The sequence below is a fragment of the Mandrillus leucophaeus genome, unplaced genomic scaffold (genome assembly GCF_000951045.1).
Source record: "Mandrillus leucophaeus isolate KB7577 unplaced genomic scaffold, Mleu.le_1.0 Scaffold1433, whole genome shotgun sequence".
Taxonomy (NCBI): Eukaryota; Metazoa; Chordata; class Mammalia; order Primates; family Cercopithecidae; genus Mandrillus; species Mandrillus leucophaeus.
In genome coordinates, this window is record NW_012101403.1 from 73,231 (window position 1) to 89,910 (window position 16,680).

Below are 16,680 nucleotides of genomic sequence, written 5' to 3' on the forward strand. Positions count from 1 at the left end.
GTTTTGAGAGCCAAGGCTGGAGTGTAATGGCACGATCTCGGCTGACTGCAACCTCCCATTCCTGGGTTCAAGCGATTCTCCTGCCTCAGCCTCCTGAGGAGCTGGGATTACAGGCGCACGCCACTACGCCCAGCTAACTTTTCTATTTTTAGTAAAGATGGGGTTTCACAGTGTTGGCTAGGCTGCTCTCGAACTCCTGACCTCAGGTGATCCACCCGCATCGGACTCCAAAAGTGCTGGGATTCCAGGCATAAGCCTCTTTTTTTTTTTTTTAAGTACAGACGAGGTTTCACAGTGTTGGCTAGGCTGCTCTTGAACTCCTGACCTCAGGTGATCCACCCGCCTCGGCTTCCCAAAGTGTCGGGATTATAGGCGTGAGCCACTGCACCCGGCTGAGGCTTTCTTTCATAAAAAGATAAAAGCCCAAGGAAGCACAGATTCCTCCTGGTCCTGCCTGCTCCTTTCTGTTGACTGTCCCTCTGTTGCAGTTTCACCAATTGAGAACATCTCATCCAGGCTGGCTTTACGTGCCACTTCTGATCATAAGGGTAGGGGACTCACTGTCTTTTCCTTCCCCCAGGTTTTTGAACTGTGTAAATGATGAATAGCTTTCTAAGACAGGAGAAGGAAGGGGAGGAACGTGTTAAGGAAAGCCTAGGGGTAGACCATCACTGGCTGATGGGGGAGTGAAGGACTGTGAAATATATACGGAAATTCTACCATGAAGAACCTCTACAGGGGAGAGCCTCCATCTGAACTCAGAAAAATGAACCACCCCCGGCTCCAGTTTCAGCTGCTTCTTATCCCTCCTTACAGAAAGCAGGGTTACTCACTGACTGCCTGTACTGGGCTGTGAAAGCCCCATAGTAGGCCACACAAGCTGCTGCTATGAACACGTTCCCAGTGATATTTGATATTTCTTCCTCAAACTTCTGTATGCTTTCTTCCCATCGAACCTGCTCATCTTCCAATGCTGCCGTCAGCTTTCCAGCACGTACTAGACGTGCTTTTGTCAGGGCCATCGTCTTTGCTAGAAAAATTTTAAGAAAATCAGATTATACTATTCAATATTTTCATAAAGTATTAAAAGCTTATTTACCTGTTTCTTTTTTAGCAGAATAGCATTATTTAACTAATGATGTCAATACATCTCTATGAAACCTTACACCAATTCAGCATTCATTCCCATTTCAGAACCACGTCTAAGCTTGCCTTTTCCATATCGAGAACTCTGAAGACAGTGTTTTCTGTATCCTTGTAGTATTTAGTTTCCGGATCAAATTCACATACTGTTTTGTGTTTTAATGTAACATGCTCCAGTAAGGCTTGTTCAGGTACAGGATGTTGAATATATAAAACACATGAGTTCTTATTTGATCCTAGAAGGCTAATGAAAATACATTCTATACATTGGATAAAAGCTAAAACCTGATTCCCAAAAACTTCTTCCTACTTCTGAAAATCAGGCGTTTCCTGGCCAATGTAAATTTTATGAGTTACTTACCCAGGCTTTCTTTTTCATTTACACCTTTGTCATATTCATCTTGTAAGGCCTGTATTTGATCTTCTACTTGTCTTAGTAATGCTTGCTTTTCTCTCAGGGTAGCCATGGTAATGTCAAGTTCAGCCTAATAAAATCAAGCAACTGTTTAAGAACAGGCCCAAAAAGAAAGCTGAATTTGCCCATTAATAATACAGATCTAAAAAAATTTTTTATATGTTCCTCTTTTCATGTCCAAAAAGACTTTGATGTGATATATAAAGTTAAAACAAATATAAATTAGAGTAAAATACAAGAACAGAAGTAAATGAAACAAAACAAAATCAATAATAAAGCCCAACAAAATAAATCACAATAGAGAAACAGGTATACTGAGCATTTGGGATGAATTAGTTATCATAATGGATTATTAATTTTAAATGATGCAACAAATTAAATATTCATGCCATAGTGGAAACTAGTATTTCCTAACTAGTTCTCCACATCACAGATCTGTAAACTATGGCCTGCAGGTCAAATCTAGCCTGCTGCCTGTTTTTGTACAGTCTGCAAGCTCAGAATGGTTTTTACATTTTTAAATAATTAGAAAGACTCTTTAAAAGAATAATATTTAATGAACTGTGATAATTGCATGAAATTTGAACTCTAGTGTCAATAAATAAAGTTATATTGGAACATAATCACGCTTATTCATCTATGTATTGTCAATGACTCTCTCTGTGCTGCAACAGCAGAGCTGAGTGCTTGCCGCAGAGACCATATAGTCTGCAATGCATAAAATATTGGTTCTTTGGGTCTTTATAGAAAAAGTTTGCCAACCCCTGCTCTATAGCCATAGTTCTTTCAGTAAGCTGCTCCACTAAATGATCATTCTTTTTTCTTCTTGGGAATATGAAGGGCCTCACATCCAATGACAGGGTTAAGCTGGTTCTAAAACCTCAGATGACACCATCAAGCATGGAAGTATTTAGCAAACGGAAATACAGACCATCAGATGCTTGAGCTACAAAGTATCTTAAAAATAATAGATTAATTCCTTTTTTTTCAGATGAATATACTGAGGAACTCATGTTCCTCCTATGCTGAAAGAAGGCTGATTTCAGAGGCAATTTCTGAAAAACAATTGCCAGCTCTTGTTTAAAACAAAAGCTAATTTCCAAGAGTTTTGTCACTGTCTATATTACGTAAGACCATAGTAACATTATACAGAGAACTTGAATGATTGGCGATCATGGTCTTCAATTCTATAAAATATCACAATACAGAAAATGTACCTGTGCAGCACGGAGCTTTTGTCTTTTTGGTTCAACGACCTTGACCACTCGAGAGTACAAATCCATAGCTCTTACCCACATGCACATAGATTTACATGCTTTGGACACTTTCTCCACTTTTTCAGGCACAAAATCAGGATTATTAATATACTTTTGAAGCTTTGCCAGTATCTGAGGCTTTATGTTCTCCTTATCATATTCTAAAAGCCTTTTTAGAAAGTTAGAGTCACCAAGAAGTTGCTTTGCTGATGCCCAATCAGGCCTGAAAGGCAGACATGATATATTAATAGCACTGAAATGAAGCAATATAAGAACAAAAGAAATGTATTTCTTTGAGAACATTATGATATTATCCCAATAAGCTGGTAATTTTAATCTTGGTACTGTAATTCTAGTAATTGGTAGTTAGGTGAACCACAATTAATTCATGGGGTGAAAAGAAAATGGGTGACTAAGGTTGCATGCAACCCAGCTTTGGTAGAGAAAGAATTACAAAATCATAGTTTTACAAATGTAAGGCATTATAGAAACAATAGTTTTATTTTTAAAATGCTGCAGGCACTCACATTTTACCTCCTTTATCATAGTTCCCACCCTTAAACTCACCTGCCAGGACACTGCAATTGGTTTCTAACTGGGCTTTATGTCTCTTTGAACTTTGCTCTTCTGAACTTTTGCCAGATTGATCTTCCTACCATGAAAATCTGATTAGATAAAAAATGTTCAACGATTCTCAGTCCCTTCTGCCCACAGCTCTCTCTCTGTGCTCTGCAGAGCTCCCTGGGCCCTACCGAAGTACCAGTTTAAGGTCAGTGGGAACTTCTCCACCCTGTCTCCTGGAGGCCTGGTGGTGATGTGGTGCTCTGAGCCCTTTGCCCAGTTTTACATAGAAAGGTTCATTACAACATAATTTTATTGAAAAAATGTTTGTATTGCTAAAGAAAGTTTGAAAACTACGTATCTCCAAGATGAAAACTGAAGTGTTTAGTGCAGTATTCAAGACCTTTCATGATGTAATCACTGGTCTCCTGCCCAGCCCCATCCCATTCCAAGAACATCAAAGCTCATTCCTGAGTTCGCCTACGGTCCCGCTATCCAACTGAGCATTGTTTTCCAAGAAACCTGCTTGCACATCCCCAGCTGGACTTAGGCACTGTTTGCTCAGCACTCCCAATACTATACAACTCTCACGTTATAATGAAATTATTAGTTTTCATGTCTACTTCCCACTAACCTGTGTATATCTTGTAGAGAAAAACATATCTTCCACCATCTAGTACAAAATAGATGTTGGGGAAGAAAATATTCCCTGAATCAATTTGTTGAATGATCAGTTGAAGCAATGAGAAGGTTGAGAAGGGAATGAATATATAAATTACCATAGAGGAAAACAGTAAAGAACTCTTACCAGGTATCATGGCAATACGTGATTCTGAATTACTCACTTGGCATTCAAGAGAATGGAGATTGCTTCCATTACTGTCATGACCAAATCTGGGGGCTTTGTAAAAACTCTGATTTCAGATATATCTGCCTTATCTAAGGAATCCAGTGCTTTGTTGGCAGCATCCAGTGCAGGTAGTGCCTCGTCAAGATCTCTTTGAGCATCATCAGCTATTGCTTGGGTTTCTTCAGCTTTGACTTTTGCTGTTGCTTCGTCCTCCTGCACAGTGTTACGGACCTAACCATTGAGACATGACTGCTTAAGTGGCCTCATTATTTGAATTTTAATGTTTTAAAAAAGTCAATAATAATGAATCATATTTGCCCTTTGGATTAGAGTAATGATGAAAGGCTATTAGCTAGACTGCCTTTTATGCTCTCCTTTGTCCATCTATGCCATGCCAATAGCATAATGAATATAAACTTACAACAAACAGTTCAATCTTAGGAGAGACGCAGTTGCTTTACATTTGTAGGTGGCGCTTTTCTCACAATTCTCTATCCCATTCATTGGGCTGCATCAATTCTTGGGGACAGAGCCAAACTGATTTAGTAAAGGGAGATTGTTTACAACTTAAAAGCATTTCTAATTGCTAAAAAAAAAAAAACTTTGCTAAATCTATCACTTAATTATTTTAATAACATATATAATTAAAAATCCAATCGTGTCTCACTGTATATAAGTGATCAGTTGCTGACTGAAGCCTTTTCCACATTCTCAGGAACTGCAGCATACCTGATCGGCACTTTCTTGATCCACTGCCAATTTTTCCATCAGGGCTTCAACATCTTGTGATTTTATTAAAAGTACAGGTTCTAAAGCTGAAAGGTCTAATTTCATTTTATCTACTAGTACGTTTGTTTCTAGTAGCTTGGTGAGACCATTCTTCACCCGATCTCGTGCCTAAGTGACAATGAAAATTTCTATTATAATGAGTATTATAACTCTAAGTTTACTGGTATCGAACACATATTACTCATGTATTAGACTTTTACATCTACAGAATTGGTAAATCAGTTTGTAATAATTCAGGTTGTGAACATATTACAAACTGGGAAATGTTCAGGTAATGGAACTCTAGAAATGGCCATGACATTCATCACAGTTGTTTGGATCCATGCCCTCTGGCCACAGCAGTGGGACGTCACTGGGCTGTGGCTCACTGACAGTGAGGACCACATGGTACTGGTTTTATTCCCTGTGGTAGCATGTTGAATGAGTGAGGAACAGGTCCAGATGTGAATCCCTGGAGGTTGCAGCTCTGGGAGCTTGTTTGCTCTGGCCAGCAGGGCTGAGGACCCCTAGGGAGATGAGGTCCAGAGGGTCTAGCTCTGGCTGCTGGATTTGAACCCACTTCCCTGTGGTAGAAAACTCTTGACCATGATCAAAGGGGTGGCATCTGGTAAAGGAAACACCTGGGAAGAACTGTTTTTCGAAAGTGAGTCAGAAAGCTTGGCTCATGGCCAGCCGCGGTGGCTCACGCCTGTAATCCCAGCACTTTGGGAGGTCGAGGTGGGCGGATCACAAGGTCAGGAGATGAAGACCATCCTGGCTATGGCGAAACCCCGTCTCTACTAAAAATACCAAAAATTAGCCGGGCGTGGTGGTGGGTGCCTATAGTCCCAGCTACTTGGGAGGCTGAGGCAGGAGAATGGCACAAACCCAGGAGGCGGAGGTTGCAGTGAGCTGAGATAGTGCCACTGCACTTCAGCCTGGGCGACAGAGCGAGACTCCATTTCAAAAAAAAAAAAAAAAAGAATGCTTGGTTAAAATGGGCAGATTTCAAAAATATTGGTCAAGTTATTTCACAAGGCAGGCATTTTACCAGGTAAAAATCCCCCCAAAAATTTAAATATCTATATTGTAAGTGCTTCCCTTTTTAGTGTGTTTAAAATGTAGAAAATTGTAGGTCGTATTAATATCCTGATGATGATGATGATGGCAGCTTCTATTTTCTGAGCACTTTATATGTCAGATCACTGTTTCAGGAATTCACTAACAGTGTCTTAAATTCCACGACAAGCCAACAGGTAGATACAGATTTTCTTTTAGCCTTATTTTCTACTAAGGCTTAGAGAAATTACTAATGTGCTCAAAGTTGCACAGCCAGAGGCAGAACATAGGCTGTACATAGTTTGACTGATACCACTGGCACATGTTCTTTAAAACACCATCTGTATTGCTTAACAAAATGTTTTCCTCTGTATTAAATACCACAGAGATGACAAGTTCACTGCATAACTTTGATGGTCTTGTGATGCCCATATCATTCTACTGAGTAATGATACTTTCATAAATGACAGAAGGAATATATATATATATATAAAATTCTTGAGAAAGGAGAAGGCCCTCAGACCGACAGCAGGAAACAGTTTTTGGTCATATTTTAGGTTGTCAGGGGCACATGTCAGGATGGAGAGGGCCTGATATGGTTTGGATCTGTGTCCCCACCCAAATCTTATGTTGAAATGTAATCTCCAATGCTGGAGGTGGGGCCTGGTGGGAGGTAATTGGATCATGGGGGCAGTTTCTCATGGTTTACCAACATCCTCCCTTTGGTGCTGTCATCATGATAGTGAGTTCTTGTGAGATCTGGTTGTTTAAAAGTTTGTGGCACCACCCCCCTCTCTCTCTTGCTACTGCTCTTGCCACATAAAATGTGCCTGTTTCCTCTTCGCCTTCTACCATGATTGAAAGTTTCCCAAGGCCTCCCCAAAAGCTGAGCAGATGCCGGCATTATGCTTCCTGTACAACCTGCAGAACTGTGAGCCAATTACATCTCTTTTCTTATAAATTACCCAGTCTCAGGTATTTCTTTATACCAGTGTGAGAATGGACTAATACAGGGCCCTGACAGGTAAGACAGTGCATAGAGTTTCCACGCATTCTCAAAAGTTCTGAGTTCAAGCAAAACAATATTTTCATGGACAATATTGAACCTACTGAAATAATCTGCTTCCTTTTTTCAGACAGCATAGACAGGTAAAGATTGATAAGCTCCAGGTAGGAGGTGGGTGTTGTGTAGTACCGCCTGCGCAGCTCATTGTAATAGCGCTCTGCCATGCTGGAGACACTCAGGTGAACGTTCACGCACATCAAGGGAAGCTTTTCTTTCAGGTCCTCATTTCCAGTATCGACTTGTGAGAAAAATGTCTTTGACACAGAAAGAAGTGCTTCTCTGGGCCACTGTGAATCAAGGAAAAATCTAGAAAATCTATTGTGTCATTTCAATAACATACAGTTCAATACTAAGAAAAACATATTTCTCAGGAATTCCTCCTTGCCCAGTCCCCTCTTCACCTAGTTAACTCCTACTCATGTCCATGGTGCTTAATGAACTGAAGGGCTCTGTCCATTTGAGGGGTGCCTGGGTCTGCATTTACTGACCAGTATGTCTCCACAGTATCATGCACACAGAAGTTGTTCAATAAATATTTGTTGACTGAATGAATTAATGATTGGGTGTTTCTAGAATTCCATAAATAAATCACATATGTTATAGGGACCTTATGCTCTCACTCCATTTGTTACGTAGTTGGGACCTCACGTCCATCATTATAATTACTGTCCTGCAAACCTCAACTCCTTTGCTCCTCTCTTGCTTCTTTGAACTCACCTGAGCATTGGTCAAATGCAACTCTCTTACTCCATGCCTGCAACTGTGCAGCTGAGCATGGCTAGAGAAAAATGCACAACCTTGCCGATTAGTATCACTTTAAATTTATGATAATTAGCTCTTACTGCAGCCCAGAAATGCTTCTACCTTTTTTTAATATATCAGTTTTGTGCTCTCCTGAGTATTTCACACCTGATTCTACTTCCTTAAACTGCTGACACTTAGTCTTTCTTCTTCACTCTCAGCTGATGACCTCACTACCCATATCACTAAAAAATAACAGCAATGAAAACAGAACTTCAATGAGCTCTTACCCCACATCTTCCCACTACCTGCATCTGTGCTCATATATTTTGCCTCCCCACCTGTTACTCAGGGGTAGGCTTGTGGATGCTCCCTGACCAAGTCAGCCCCTTCTTTGAGAATTGATTCTCATCCCTTCTTGGTTAATCAAGGTCACTGGTCCCACAGTGCTTAACTCGGTATGCTGCATCATCAATATATTTATCTTTTCTGAATCATTTACATCAGCACACATGCATGCCGCTTGTGTTTCACATTTAAAAATACTTCTCTCTTGACCTCACATGTCCCCTAGCTCTTGCCCCATCTCTCTGCTTTCCTTTGGGGCAAAACTCGAAAGTGTTGCCTATAATCATTGACTCAGATTTCTCTCCCCTCTTCTCTCTTGAACCCTTTCCCCCACCGTCCATTGAAACAGATTTTGTCAAGATCGCTGATAACTTTGACACTGCTAAATTCAACGGTCTCCTCTTCCTTTACAAATTCTGTTTTGTCTTTGTTCTATGATTGCCACGGTCATTCCCTACATGAATAAATTCCTAGTAGGCTTTAAAGCTAATACAAGTATCCACGAGTTACTCTTGGACAATGTGTTAACCCCTTTAAAGTCAAGCAAGTCCAACTTCTCAAACAGATATTCTGGGATGTCACCAACCTGCACAAACCAGTCAATGGTGCAGCAGTTCACAAGCGATGGAAACATCCTGCACCGGGACCGAAAGGCCTCCCCAACTGGGCTCATGCAGAGGACAATGTGCAGCTTCTGACGCACTCTGCTGATAAAGTATTGAAACACCTGACAAAAAGAAAGATATTTTTTCAATTTAAAATAATGATTAATGGCCGGGCACAGTGGCTCAAGCCTGTAATCCCAGCACTTTGGGAGGCCGAGACGGGCGGATCACAAGGTCAGGAGATCGAGACCATCCTGGCTAACATGGTGAAACCCCGTCTCTACTAAAAATACAAAAAAAAAAAAACTAGCTGGGCGAGGTGGCGGGCGCCTGTAGTCCCAGCTACTCGGGAGGCTGAGGCAGGAGAATGGCGTAAAACCCGGGAGGCGGAGCTTGCAGTGAGCTGAGATCCGGCCACTGCACTCCAGCCTGGGCGACAGAGCGAGACTCCGTCTCAAAAAAAAAAAAAAAAAAAAATAATGATTAAGCAACAATGAAAATAAGTGTTGGCTAATGCACTGAGGCTCCCAATATCAAATATAAAATGTCAGTATAGTAGATATGTAAATTTTCTTATTCAACATTCACTCCAACCTCTTTCTCTCACACAGTCTGGAAAGATTAAAAATGTCATTTTGCAAACTCCATCGCAGCTAGGGTTCTGGATGTGATTTAGGTCCCTTTCACCCGTGTACTTGAGGAGATCATTTGAATAAAGGGCCATTCATACAAGGTTTTGCTGTGGGGCAGAGGACAACTGGGAGAGAGGGCCAGGGTGCTGCACAGCATCAGGTTTTATAAGTGCAGAGTCTGGCAGAAGTCGCATAGTATGGGAGTTTTTTTTTTCTTTTTCAACTTTTATTTTAGATTCTGGGGGTACATGTGCAGGTTTGTTATAAAGGTATAATGAATGATTCTGGGGTTTGGAGTGTGACTGATCTTGTCACCCAGGAAGTAAGCACAGTACTCAATAGGTAGGTTTTCAACCCTTTCATCCCTCTCTCGCTCCCTGCTTTTTTATTCTGCGGTGTCTATTGTTCCCATCTTTATGTCCATGTTACCCAATGTTTAGCTGTAAGTGGGAACAGGTGGTATTTGGTTTTCTGTTTCTGCACTATTTGCTTATGATAATGACCTCCAGCTGCATCCATGTTACTGTAAAGGACACGATTTCAATCTTTTTTATGGCCATGTAGTTTTCCATGGTGTACACCTGTCACATTTTCTTTATCTAATCCATCATTGATAGGCACCTGAGTTGGTTCCATGTCTTTGCTGTTGTGAATAGTGCTGCAGTGAACATACAGGTGCATATGTCTTTTTGGTAGAATGATTTATTTTCCTTTGGGTATATACCAGTAATGGGATTGCTGGATCAAATGGTAGTTCAATTCTTAGTTCTCTGAGGAACTATCCTGGAGCTATTATCTCTGGAAGTGGCTCCTGATTTCAGCTGCTTCCTGATGTGATGGAGGACACATGGCTCTGGAGCTGACGGTTGACACGGAGGCACACTGACTGGTTTAGTGGCTCCCTGCTTCAGCAGAAATGGCTGTGGCAGAGGCGGCTACCACCTTGACCATTGACTTCTACAGTGTACATTTTATATTCATTCCAAGGAGTTCAGTCTGGAGTTTCTTTCTTTGGCCCTTCCAATGATTCTGTATCCCTTTAATAAATCCCTTCCTGCTTACATTAGCAGAAGTAGACTTGCATCTGTACCTATAATCTCCGACCTAGCAGGAGAGACAATTCTCACAAAGGGAAACAGTAAAGATATAAGAAAGAACAGCCAGAAAGTTAAAGAAGGTGCAGAAACCAGGAAAAAAGCTGGGGTGAGCAAGTAACGGTGTATGGGATCTAGCATGGTGTTGGAGAATGGCAGCGTACAGCAGCCACACTGTTCCCGAGAGAGTGAGAGAAAACACATTCCTGCTTTGTTGTGTTGTAACATTGCTGCTAGGCAAGGGCATCAACAATACTAGACCTAAGCCTTCAGCCCTCCACAGGAGGATGCTGCAGTGTGTGGAATAAACTGGTGCTTAAAGAGGAATAAGAGAGGCTAGCCAGTTTGGACAAGACTATGACCTCCGTGGGGCAGTGGGATTTCTGTTTTCTGCTTCCCACAGAACTTTCTGGAAGTCTGGTGCACCAATGCTTTAAACACCGAAAATAAAATACATAGAACACAAAGGAAACCAATTACATTGAAAAATATTCTATTCATGGACCCCTTCAGGGGATCAGTGAATGGTTAAATAAAAGGTGAAGAAACCTTTTTGTGATAAAGCCACATAACTACTCTGGCACGTCCTACCTCATCTCTATTCCCCTCGGAAATTCCTACTTCTTTTGCTCTTGGTCTGGTGGCCGCTAAAACCTGCTCCAGTTCATCCTTTTCAAATAAATTAGGCACTTCACCTGAGTTCAGGATGTTATTTATATCTTCTAGGAACTCCTCCACTACAATCTGTAGAAGAAGGCAGTGATCATTACAACTTGCTCAATCATTTTCCATTTATTACTAAGCAAATATTTATTCTAAAATTCACAGGAATCGATTGTGTCTTTAAGAGAATATAATCTTAAAAATTACATGGAACCCTGAAGTTCTAACATAGCAAGTGCACTGATTTTTCATTTTTCCTTTGTGTTTTGTTTCTTAGCAGGCGTTCCCATTTTACCTGGGTCAAGTCATATGTGCAAGAATTTTATATTCTGCCCCCTTCAGTTACCATTTTATCATTAATACTAACCCATAGTTCTGTAATGTACTCATCATATTTATCACAAATATAGAAGCAGAATGCACCTTTGAGCTGATGCACTATACATTTACATGGACAGAGATAGCGTACACTCTTGTTTATAAGAACAATTTTAGGCATATAGCTTTTCTTCTTAGTTGGATTATTTTCTTGAAACAAATTCCCAGGAGTGAGATTACCAATTAAACGCATAAATATTTTCTGGATTTTGAAGATTTTACTATTTCTCATTCAATTCAAGTGTGACTTCATTGATTTTTAACATTTATTTTTGTTAATTTGGAACGTATAATAAATGCTTTCTTTTGGAGAATTTAGTTTGGATGTTTTTGATTATTGGCAAGGGAAAATATTATCCCATATTTATTACTGTCCGTTAAAAAATTGACCTAAACTTTGCAACCATCTGCATCTTGGAGTTTTCTTTCAAATTTGTATGAGTAATTTACATATTTTGAAATAGACTTTTTGTCTCTCAACATTGATGCATATTTAAAAGTAATCTCTCACCCTTTATTTCAGCTAGCTTTTTAGTTATATAGAAGTTTGAGTACTACACATTTAACTATGACAAGATATCTGTTATTTTATTTTCTTCATTTGAAACTTTTTGTTTTTCTTAATGAACTTGGTATAATTGTGTCTGTCAATTTTCCCCAAGAATAAACAGTAGTTTTCTGTGTTCTAATTTACTTCTGCTTTTATCTTGTTTCATTTTCTTGTGTGTCTTGTGACATTTTTCCCTCCTAAAGTTTTAAGTGAACTAATTTGTGTAGCTTCTAATTTTTGATTCAGATCTATAAATGTAAATTTGAGAACTGTTGGGTTGCATTCCATAGATTTTTATTTATATTAAGTTCATTTTCCTTAGTCTCTAAGAGATTTTGACTTTCTTGATTTTTATATGAATATTTTAAAGTCCTAAGACACATCATTAATTTCTCCTTTGATTAAAGCATGGGCAAAGAATGAGTACGGCTTATGCTTTTCACAATTTAATAAAAATTTCTTTAAATCTAGTATGTGATTAAGTTTTGTAAACATTCAGTAGTATTAGAAAATATTTGCTTTCTCTGTACAATATGAAATATAGTATATCGCTATTAATTGTAGCTTAGAAATTATATTAGGCAAAATATCTAATCATACTTATTTCTACTTTGTATTTGTTAGTTACAGCCAATTAAACTCTATTTTTAACATCTTGTTTCTTTCAATTTCTTCTCACATTTATAATGTTTTGTGTATATATATAAGTTCATGTATAGACACATGCACTTTTATTTTTGTGGTTACGTTTACTCTTCATTACTGCAGAACATTTGAGATTGATTGGGGCTTTCAACAGAATGCAATAACTTTTTGTCTAAAGAGAAGCAACACAATATGATTTGATCTTTGGAGCTTTAATACTTGGAGACTTTTTACATAACTTGTTTGATTTTTTAAAGCAATGTTAAAAACACTATCAGAAATATCTTAATTTTAGGATAATTAGAAACTACAGATAAGCAAAACTAAGAAAATAAAAATCACTCACAATCCCATGATTCAAATGTTTTCTCTTTGTACATGGGGCATACATGTCTAGATATACATTAAAATTTGTATGTTTCTATAATTTTAAAGTTTTTACATAGTGCTCTAGTATATGGTTATAACAGATATTATGTATACGACTTTCTCTCAGTGGACATTAATACTCTCTCAGGTTATTATTTTAAAACATTACAGTAGATATCCTCATATGTGCAACTGTATGTAGCTTTGATTATAATGTAAAAGAAATGTAAAGGCTTTACCTACATATTGCCAACTACTTTCCAGAAAGATTTTGCTAATTTATGATCTCCCAGTGAAGAATAACAGGCCTATTATTCCCACACCTCTGCCAACACTGTATATTATGATTTTTAACCTTTATCAACTTGCAAGGCCAACTCACTGACATTTTTATTTATTATAATTTCCTTCATTAATGGTGAGGTTGACAATTTTTCAGGTGTTTAAAGGCCTTTGTTTTCTGGAACTGTGTATTCACATTCTACTACATTTTTTCTATTTCTTCTACAGATGTGCTTGACTTTTCCTTTTTCATTTGTAATAAGTATTTTTATAACAGGATACAAACTCATTGCATGTCATAGATATTAAAAATAGTTTTCCAATTATTTGTTTGTATTTAATTCTGCTTACAATATTTTTTTAAAAAAGGTATGCATCGAATCTATCACGTTTTTATTCCTTGGCTAATTTCTAGACAGGTTTATTTTCTCTAAAGAGAAAATATCCAAGAATAATCAATGTAGAAAGTCCTCTGCTATAGAATTAATTCGAGATCAGTTAAATTAGCTGTCATAGAATAGATGTAATCCTACTTCAATTTTAAAGGTAATTTAACCCAGAAGATAGCCCTTCCTTTTTCCTTTCTGTAGGTAAAGGCATGTTTCCCTAATTGAATTTTTGGTAAATTATTTTCTTATATGCACGTTTATACAGTTTATTACCTTCTGTTATCTTTGCCGTTTCCCTCAAAGAAAAGTTAAAAACTTACTTCCTTGACCTTTGATCAAATTTAATTACTAAGAATTTAAAGAAGGGAAACAATATTTGGTAAAATAAATAAAAATGCATTATAAAAGTCTTTTACAAGCTGCGGGAAATGTGTTATCAAAGGGAGCAATCCCTTGAACTTCATCCTACAAACTGTTCAAAGCACACACCCGATTGTAACACCCATACATTTCCTGTTCTTACCCATGGGCTATTTAAACACACACCTGGGTGTCAGTGAAAAGGAAAACCATATTCTTGTCTTCTACACCAGCCATTTTGTACAACTTCCTCAGGTCTTCATGAAAACTATCATAATTATATCCCCGGCTGAGTTCAATCTGTAAACATTTGTAACCGCATATATGAGCTGCAAGTCTCGTGAGTGACTGCTTTCCTGTGCCTCCTACTCCGACAAGCAGGGCATTGCCTCTTTCTTGACGTATCATCCGAGCAATCCTGCAAACATCAGAGCAGAGAAAGGTTTATTTCAAGTTCACAGACATGGCTCCTGCTCGGAGAGCCTGCCCCAGAGCCGAAGGCTGGTAGCCAGTGGAGCCTCCTCCCGGGGCAGGATGCTGCAAGGGAAGAGCAGGCTGCACCTGAGGCCGGGGTTTGGTGAGCAGCACTGCTTGGCTTTTCTCTTTTTCATCCTTTCCCCCATTCCTAACAGGCTGTTGGGTCTCGGCCCTAGTCATACAAATTTACAATAAAGTACAATCTCTTTTCCCTGAAGTCTGAAGGACTTTGTTGGAGACCCTACTCGATCTAGGCCACAACTTATATTGTCAATTGGCAAGCCCAGGTTTCCATTTATAAGAATGAGCAAGCAGAAAAAATCACTAAACCTAGAAAAAGACACTATAGTGCAGAAGGAGAGATCAACAGAACACCTTGAAATGGATTTACTACAGGATGCCAACAAAATTTTAGAAAGTTTCTGATTCATGTTAACATGAATTTTGAAAAGCACTGCAATGATGATACTAGAGAGAGAGAGCGCTCAAAAAGGAGTAAACCCTCCCCTTGCAAATTTAGGAAAAGTTGAGTAGAGATGGAAAATCCACTAAACTGAAAACCTGAGTGGAAGGTGATGAGTCTCACAAATAGAATACCGTGGAGAGTTGAAACAGGAAAAGTAGAGGTCAAACTCCAGGAATATACCCAGAACTCAGAAAAAAGATAGCGATCTTAAAATAATGGGAGAGAAAATGGAAGATAAGGAGGGCAAATCTAGGAGAAACAAATGGAATCCCAGAGGCCACATCATAGAAATTACAGGAATGAGAAGAAGGAATAGAATTAAGGCAATGGTGACTGATATGATAGAAGAAACCACTGGGGCTGAACCCACAGCCCCAAAGATCAAGAAAGAAAACTAGAGGAGAGAGAAAACACTAAATATTTCCTAGGAGATCTATAAGTAATTTACATGTAGAAATTTTGTAGTAGAAATCTATGTTTTAAACATAACTGAAAAGTTGATGATTATCTAATGCAGAATAATGGATTATCCCCAAAGGAACAAATAATTTCAGGCTGGCTTTAGGCATCTATCGACAAGATGACATTTTACAAGACAGTGGTTAGAGGGAGAAAAATACCATGTTATGGCTCAGAGAGTAAATAATCTGCAGAGCCTCCCTAAAAGATTCCTTGAAGATATACAGAAGTATGAATGAAATTTAAAAACCTGGGAAGGGGGAAGGGATATCAGTATAAAGGTGACCAGTATGTATGAGAATCAATTCTATACATTGTTGTTAAGATGATAGAAAAGGGGCTGATAATGTCAATAAATTCTTCTTAGGAAGACACAAAATGTAAACATAATTTAAAACTTATTACCATTGTCTAAAATCTAGAAATCATGGGAGAAATGTAAAAGCAGGTTTAATTAGTTTTCCTCTTCTTCCCCTTCCTTATTCTGGCAAATTATCTATCTATCTATCTATCTGTCTGTCTATCTATCTATCTATCTATCTATCTATCTATCTATCTATCTATCATCTATCATCTATCTATCTATCTAATCTATGTAGATTATTTATATTGCTGATAATTGAAGAAAACAATGTTCAAATATTTTAAAATTATAGTGACTTTATTATTTTTTGATTACGAAAACATCACATGGTCACTGTAACTCATGAGAGAAAAACATTGCTAACTCTTTCCCACATATAAACTCCATCATGGGGGCCTGGATGCTGTCCATTTCTCTGTGAGAACAGTGCATAGCATTTGGCGGGTCCTCCATCAATTCTACGTTCAAGTAACCAACTTCTAGAGACTGTAACAGTTAGTTACTGTACACGTCATCTTTGGTGGCAGGAGATAGGAGCTATGTAGTGTAGGAATAGAACAGGGAGTCTACGAGGACTTATTTAAAAAGTCTTCCTCCAGGACAAGGCACAGACTCCCAGTCATTATTTAGGATCTTCTGAAATAAGAATCAAACTGAAATTTGTTTCCTCCACCTGTACACCCTCTCCTGCTCCTCAGACAGGTCTTTTTCCATACCTTGAGTGACTAGGTAAGACGGCT

At 38.6% G+C, this 16,680-nt stretch overlaps 1 protein-coding gene across 1 annotated transcript in view; it reads right to left on the reverse strand.

The window, feature by feature from the left end:
• Positions 1-16,680, reverse strand: part of DNAH6 (dynein, axonemal, heavy chain 6) — a gene marked incomplete at its 3' end in the record, with an annotated part of 288,388 nt that overhangs the window by 53,715 nt on the left and 217,993 nt on the right. Inside the window, exons 45-53 of the mRNA XM_011974268.1 lie at positions 14,361-14,592; positions 11,130-11,282; positions 8,794-8,934; positions 7,163-7,405; positions 4,955-5,122; positions 4,221-4,456; positions 2,776-3,037; positions 1,505-1,628; positions 834-1,030 (exon numbers count right to left, since the gene is read on the reverse strand). Coding sequence (XP_011829658.1) covers positions 834-1,030; positions 1,505-1,628; positions 2,776-3,037; positions 4,221-4,456; positions 4,955-5,122; positions 7,163-7,405; positions 8,794-8,934; positions 11,130-11,282; positions 14,361-14,592 — 1,756 coding nt within the window. The remainder of the gene's footprint in view (positions 1-833; positions 1,031-1,504; positions 1,629-2,775; positions 3,038-4,220; positions 4,457-4,954; positions 5,123-7,162; positions 7,406-8,793; positions 8,935-11,129; positions 11,283-14,360; positions 14,593-16,680) is intronic.